Source organism: Benincasa hispida, chromosome 12, assembly GCF_009727055.1.
Source record: "Benincasa hispida cultivar B227 chromosome 12, ASM972705v1, whole genome shotgun sequence".
Lineage (NCBI taxonomy): Eukaryota > Viridiplantae > Streptophyta > Magnoliopsida > Cucurbitales > Cucurbitaceae > Benincasa > Benincasa hispida.
Window position 1 is genome coordinate 13,341,563 of NC_052360.1, and position 7,943 is coordinate 13,349,505.

At 27.9% G+C, this 7,943-nt stretch overlaps 1 protein-coding gene across 1 annotated transcript; it reads right to left on the minus strand.

Moving 5' to 3' along the window:
- Window positions 1-346: 346 nt before the first annotated feature.
- Window positions 347-3,105, minus strand: LOC120092916 (MYB-like transcription factor ODO1). Its single transcript, XM_039051162.1, has 2 exons — window positions 2,608-3,105; window positions 347-1,389 (listed from the first exon to the last, which is right to left on the minus strand). The coding sequence occupies exons 1-2, from the start codon at window positions 2,868-2,870 to the stop codon at window positions 843-845; spliced, it is 810 nt and encodes a 269-aa protein (XP_038907090.1). The 5' UTR covers window positions 2,871-3,105; the 3' UTR covers window positions 347-842.
- Between the last annotated feature and the right edge of the window lie 4,838 nt (window positions 3,106-7,943).

Genomic DNA, 7,943 nt, shown 5'->3' on the forward strand with positions numbered 1-7,943 from the left:
TAATTTTAAAAGTTAAAATTTAATTAGTAATTATTGTTAAAACCATACATAATCTCTTTAGTTTATAAAATTTCTAAATAGTTCCAATAGTTTGATATATATAAAAAAACTATTTAAGATAAAATTTATCAATTTATTCGTCTAAATTCTAAATTATAAATCATAGAAACTAATAAATTTTAATTTTTTTCAAACGATTGAGACAAAATTTATAATTTAATCGGAAAAAAAAAAGTAAGAAACGTTGGTGGCTTTTATAGTTAAATAGAAAAAAAAATGATAACAATAAATAATCTCTCTCCAAGGAGTGTGAAAATAGATTTAGATAAGAACACAAGAAAACAAATGAAAAACCTTATCCTTCTGTGTCTCTCTCCTTTTATTATTATTGCCAGAATAAATACAAAGGTTTTACAAGGAAGTTTAATTTGAAAGCCTACTAAGTGACAAATATACATAAATAAAACATATGCATGGTAGCTCTCTCTAGACATTTTACAGAAACTTACGATGTTTGTTGAGAGAGAAACCAAAAGAAAACAATATCACATGTTAATGACTCATGTTTTGATGTCACTCTGTACTTTTGTTTTGGAATATTTGGTTCATATATTTTCAAAAACCTCCCCCAAGTGTCAACTTAGCTTGAACCTCCAAAACCCCTCATTCTACACTTAATAAATTACCCAAGAATAAAGACATTACCTTTTTTTACCCCCCAAAGTTCATGTACATGGTACTTTGTAACATGTCCATATTAAATACAACATTTTTTATATATAAAAAAAGGAAATTTAATCTTGACTATGTTTTTTTTTTCTTTTTTTGACCCTTCTGTTTTTCTAGTGCTTTCCTTCCATTTCTGTTGTGTTGATGGCATTTAACTCAAAGTCATTAAAACAGTCAAACCCGAAATCATGGATACCAAAATCTTCACAGTCAAGAAGCCAAGAGCAATTTTCTTCCCACAAAAAATTGGCTTCATTTGAAATAGGTGGGTTATTGTTCCAAAGTGCTTCTTCTTCAATCCAGAAAGTGTTGTTTGTTATGAAGGAGGATTCATTGTTGTTATTGCTGCAGAAGTTGTTATCTAGAAGAAGGCCAGACGACTCGTCAGTGGTGATGGAGCTGCTGTTCTCTGTCATCGGCGGGGAGCTTGAGTTGTCTAAAATGGTGTCGTTTTCCGCTATGCAATGGTGGTTTCCGGTGGAATTTTCGGTCTTGGTGTTTGGGGATTGGTTTTTCTCATTCTCTGGCTGCTTTTGGATAGGTTGATGGGTAACTGGATCGATTCCCATCTTGATAAGCTTCTTCTTTATGTGCGTGTTCCAGTGATTTTTTATCTCATTGTCTGTCCTTCCTGGTAATCTAGCTGCAATCTTCGACCATCTGAAATATCGGTTATTTAAAGGACCTTATTACCATAAATTCAAATAAATAATGAAAAGTCTATAATAGACGAGAAATTATTCAAGGGGACTACTAAAATGTAGTTGATATATAGGAGAGATACTGTATAAGTGTCTCAAATCCTTAATTATTAACAAATATGCACCCAACTTTTAGCAACCTAGTCCAACCCTAATCGAAAATAGAAATATTACAGGCGAGGTGTAGGGTAATCTCATCGAGATAAGAAATTTTCATTTTTTAAGAAACTTTTAAGAAAACATATAAAAGAAATAAGTTTGTCACGTCTGATAGAGTTACAAGGCTAAGTTTTCAAAAATGGATGTAAATTAGCTAGCAATCAAATATTAGTCTATATAAATTCATTTCAATGTTATATTCAAATAATCATGTTGGGTAGTCAAATCGAATAATTTTAGATAATAAAAGTGTAAGTAGGAATATATTTTTTTTAAAAAAATACCCATAATGTTCGTAGTCTTGTAGGTAAGATATGAAGAAAGAAAGGAAACTCCACTTGTCTTAAACTAAGAAAAGCATATTAGAAAGAAAATAAAAATAAAAACAAAAGGTGCTTGCTCTTTCAAAAAGGTATATATCAATTAAGAAAATTTTCATTTCTTTTCACCACCTTTTAATGTAGGAATTAAAATTAAAAGTTATATATATATATATATATATATATATATATATATTGCTGCCGTCTTTAAAAACTTTCTGGCTCCACCTTCTTGAAAGAGAAAATATTTGTTACCTAACATAATTAAAGTTTCTTTAAATAAAAAATTAAAAAGAAAAAAAAATTGTTTCAAAAGTTGTATTTCTTCAAGCTATTCCAAATCCACCTTAAATCACGCCAGGGTTTGGAACAGAAAGTGGATAGTAAGCGACAGAAAAATTAAAATGAAACTAAAAACTATACAGTGAATATATCATTAAGATACAAATTTAGAATATTAACCTGACGTTATGCTTCTCTCAATTTTAATCAATGCTTAAGACTGAAGTTTGTCTTCTTTCCTACACATTACTTAAAAATGTGTAATTGATCAAATCTTTTAAACTTAAGATTCAAGAAAAGCCGGTGGTTGAGAAGGGTCTTTAATTTGAAACTAAAATCAAAAGGGTATGGAAAAAGAAATTAAAAAAAGAAAAAAATCAAGACTTTTTTTGAAAAGAATTAATTAAAACCCCAACCTGTTTCCAAGACGAGCATGAAGATCAATGACCAATTGCTCCTCAGTTTCAGTGAGAAGGCCCCTCTTAAGGTCAGGGCGGAGATAATTAGTCCAACGAAGGCGGCAGCTTTTGCCGCAGCGGCGAAGGCCAGCAAGCTTAGGGACAGCCCGCCAACAGCACTGACCATTAGTGAGTATAAAGTTGATGAGTTTCTTGTCTTCATCAGCAGTCCAAGGGCCTTTTTTAACGCCAAGTTTGTCGCAGCAAGGTTGTCTGCCCATTTTTGAAGACAAAATGATAAACTAAGTTTGGTTCAGGCTTTTTGACAAACAGTTGGCGGGCGAAGCCAAAACGCAAGGCGTTTAGGCTCTCTTTGCTTTGTAGTTTGAAGGAGGAGGACCCAAAAGACTTAAAAGGCTAAACCACTTTATATAAAAGCTTTCCGTGTCTGTGGTTTGTGGTTTGTGGTTTGTGTTTGTTCTAAGGCTTTACGTCGCAACAGCTTAATATATACTACAAAATGCACACGCATGAAATGGGAGATTAATCGGAAGGAAGGAAGAAGATTTTGGGGTCCACCATTTTTGGCATGAAAATGACTGAGGAACTGCAATGGCAGTGTTCTGATGCGGGTAGTTCCACAAAATGGAGATGCCGCAGTTCAATAAGCGTCTTACACATGTAACCACCCCATAAAATAACTGTCACCGTTTTTTTTCTTAATAAATTTAGGTTACTACTTTCAATTTCAATTTTAATTTATTTTCATCTCCATATTTTTAAAATATATGTATTCTTATTCCTATTTTTTTTTTTAAAAAAGTGATCGTAATATTCACTTTTGTTTTCACTTTTAAACGACTAAAATGGTTAACATTTAAAAGTATAGTGACAATTTTAAAGTACACAAATCAAAATGAATAAAAAAAAATAAAAGTATAAAGATAAAAATGAGTATAGAGACCAAAATAAATTAAACTTAAAAGAACAAGAACCAAAGTAATATTTAAAGTTTGGTATGATTTTAGTTTCATTATGTTTAAAACTTTAGATAGTTTACGCTTAGTTTTAATTTAGTGTTTATTATTTAGTTAAATTTATTAAATTGTCATTGAAAGGTTAAAAATATGGTTTGAACTTTTACTCGCTCAAAACACCATTTATTAGTTATTTTGTTATCTACTCGAAAATTCCATTTAATAGTTATTTTGTTCTATCTTCTTAATTCAATTAAATTTAATATTTTTTTTGTTTAATGTATGTATTTGATGTTAATTGAGTTATGTAAAATATATTTAGAAATTGAATAAGAAGAAAGACAAATCTGAGTTAAAAAATAATTTATAAGTGATGGAATTAGATTAAATATGGAAATTGTAATTCTTTGAATGAAAAAGAAAAAGAAAGAAGGGTTAATGAAGTTTTACTCCACCACATAGCCATATACATCACTCATTTCGTCATCTCTACGTTTACGTGTCCTTTGTGAAAGGAGCGGAGATTAATACGGTGTTGCCATTTGCCGTTGGAGGGGCCGGGACTTAGCATTTATATTAATTAATGATCAATACACACAACCATACACACTAGGATTTTGCTTACTAACACCTTCTTTTGAATTTTCACTTGCATCATCTCTTCTCATTAGTCTTTGCTGAAATCATTTTGTTAAATCTTTCTAATCACCATTTTCTTCCTAATTTCCGTTCATTATTTCATAATAGCAAATTATGGGACCAAAATCACAAATCACCATTGTGGAAAATTATTACAATCACACTTAATTCTCTCCTCGATCTCAATTATCTCAAACCTTTTGTACCACTTAACTTCTCTCACTCTCAAATTAAAAAATACTATACCAAACATTAAAATGTTTATGATTATAACTATGACAATTTGAAACTAAAGTCATATGCTACTTTTATAGGTTTTAGAACTCAATTTATTTGAACTTTTTCATAATACAATTCTTCTAATGTTTTGTCAAAATCTTACAATTTTTTGAAGAATCTACAGCTTTTGTTGCATCCATTGTCATTATCAACAACCATAACTCTCAACTCAATAGAATCTTAATCTACTCCATCATAAAGAGTATACTGCTTGGAATGTCATCTTCCAATATTTTTCTTTTTCGTCACATGTTAATAAACGTTGTTGAATTTATGGTGCAAAACTTCCTCTACTTGGCACATCATGATATTCTTCAATCATCGACATGTATGGATTAATTCCATCGCACACATCGTGCATAACTGCCAAGTCAATGCAATGTACAAACATGTATAATTGTTAACATCAAATCATTTATCATCGAAAAGCAAACATATCATAGAGATAAATCTAATATTGTCTACTCTAACCAAAAAGACAATATTAGTCTCTGCTTTAGATCCCTTTGAACCATTTTTTTTCATGTACTCAGACTGCCTGCATTCTCTAACCTTTCTCCTATAAAGTTTTTCTCAGCAGGACCTTTGCCAAAATCACTCTTGAGCTTCTAATGGACCACCATCATACAAAATTAACTCTTCAAGAACACCATTACTCCTTTAGAACCTTGTGTAACTCAATACATCTGCCATAAACTAAAATTGATCATTTCATCAAATTTTTTTCATGTCAATCTATATTACTAGACTCATAAAACTTGATACATTTGTTTCATTCCCAACAAGTATAAAAATAGTGAACAAGTCCACGCTATTCACATATTGTAAGACATTTTATGAAATCCTTTTTGACGTGGAAGTTAGAAAATAATGCAACTAAAAAGCATACGCATAAATTCAAGAATATGGGAACTTAAAGCTATTATATGATTTATTGGGAAATGCCTCCTACTTCAATCACAAGAATAAACAGAAATTAATCATGAAAATAAAAGACACAATAAAAATAGGGTAAAGAAACTTCAAAAGCAAAGAAAAATCCACTATATGAAAAATGGTTATAATGACTCATAATTTTCTCCTCAATTCTAATTTCAAAATTACTCTGATCTTAAAGTTTTTGTACTACTCACACCTTTTTCTCGATCATTCTCAAACTACAAAATACGAAAAGGAAGTTTAATTAGAGTTGGTACACACAAATGTAAAAAGTCTTTCTAAGTAGGATGATTTGAAATCAAAGTAGTAATAAGCTCCTCTTATAGTGTTTGAAGTCCATCAGTTCCTTAAACCTTTCCGATGTGGGATTACGACTCTTCTAATATTTTTTCTAGGATGGATGATGAAAAAAATAATAAAGTAGAATATACTTTTTGTTTTCATTTCACTGTGTTAAATTGGATAAATTCTTTGAGGAAGATGTGATAGTTTTGTACAATTAGATCTATGAGAGAGAGACAGTATAAATATCTTGAATTTAATTATATCAAGCGATTATGAGAGGCATGCAAATTTTCAATCCCATGTCAAATAATTAATATGAGGTAGATCCACCACTCTCATAGTCTCATATATTCAACATTTTTTTTTTTTTTTTTTGTAAATTGAAGAACTTGGAAAGAAAAAAATGGTTAAAATGTTATTTAGGTTTTCAGAACGTTCAAAATTATTCTTATATAAATGTCTAAATCTATGTACTTTTAAATAAAATTAAAAAATAGTTCATACCATTAGTTACTATCAAATTTTCTATATAAAAAAAATTGTTTTTATTGGCCTCTATTCTGTAGATTTCTTTTCTTGCATGAACATTATTATTATAATTATTTTACTATTTTCAATAATAAAAATAAATAAATAACTTCAAAAGTAATATAGGCTAATTTGAAAATTTGAGGGAAATGAAATGGAGTGAAATTAGATGAAAATTATATTTTTATTTAAAATAAAAAATATATTTTTTTTTGTATTTTTTTTTTTTTTGGAGTATCACAGCAACTCATGAGATTTTTTTTGAGTATCCACAAAAGGAAATCTTTGAACTAAAAAATTTAAAAGTCTTCTTTATATTTTTCTAAGAAAAAAATGAGGCTGACTTGGTAACGATTATATTTATGCAAATAATTTTTTTTTTTTTTAGAAATTCTTATAATAAAAAATCTCAAAAATATTTATACTTTATAGTAAAAGTTTCAAAAGTGCAACTATTGAAATTTTTTTTGTTATAAAGTGTAAATATTTTATATATTTTTATATTTAAAAAGGTCTTTTTTTTAAATAATAATAATAAATATAATAAATTTTTATTCAACGGTGTTTTTCAAAATATGATGGACAGAACTTTATTTATGATGGAGGATAACTAATGAATTAGTTCGAAAAATGAAATTGACTAAAATAGAATCATATATTTAAAAGGAAATTTTTAGACATATTATCGGAATAACCTGATTTAACAGTCATTTGATTTTTAGGCTGCGCTTGTTCAAAATTTCGTTGATTTAGATTGACTTGAGAAAAAAAAGTGTTTTCAAAAATTTAATTTTTATTTAAACATTTTTTTATAAAAATTATAAAATATATTTGAAAAGTTTATTGACTAGTTGTCAACACTCCAATTTCTTATAAAAATGACTTATTTTTTAAAATTAAACACTTTAAAATGTAATCCAAATACATTTATCTTTTATAAATGGTAAAAAAACAATTGATCATATTTTATACAAATTAGAACAAGTATATATATATATATATAATATATATATTATATATATTCATTTTGCAAAGACTTCAAAAAAACATTTTTTAAATTAAAGTGAACATAGCTCAATTAATATATGAAAGTGTTATTGACTATGAGGTTTGTATTTCAAATCTTCTTATCCATATTGTACTAAAAAAAACTTCTACAAAAGTGAAAAATCAAAATATCAATAATAATAATGGACCGAAAATTTTATAGCGTAATCGCTATTAAAGAGGGAGCTAAAGACTATTTTAATAAAAATTGAATTGTTGGTATGTTCTAACAAACATACTTCAATTCTTATTCAAATATTAAAAAAAAAAATACTTTACATAATTTTAGAAATATGACCAGGTTTGTAAAGACAGTCTTAAAAAGTAGATAACGAAACAATCAAATCAATAAATAAAGTATTGTTTTTATCGAGGTGCATACAAAAGTGTCCAAATATTCATGGAATTAAAAAAACTAATATTTATAAACTTAATTTCCAAAAAATCAAAAACAAAAAACTAAGTCTCTATTTCATAATGGTAATCATTTAGTTTTTGGAAATTCAGTCTATAAACATGAATTTCACCCTTATGATTCTTTGTTTGTAATTTACTTTCTACCATTATTTTCAAAATTCAAACCAAGTTTTGAAATTAACAATAAATAGTTTTTAAAACACATGTTTTTATTTTTAGAATTTTGTTAAGAATTCAACTCTT

Coding starts and splice junctions, on each gene's coding strand:
- LOC120092916 (XM_039051162.1), bottom strand. CDS start 2,870: ATGGGCAGACAACCTTGCTGCGACAAACTTGGCGTTAAAAAAGGCCCT. Junction 1,390..2,607: donor CATGCTCGTCTTGGAAACAG/GTTGGGGTTTTA, acceptor CCGATATTTCAG/ATGGTCGAAGATTGCAGCTA.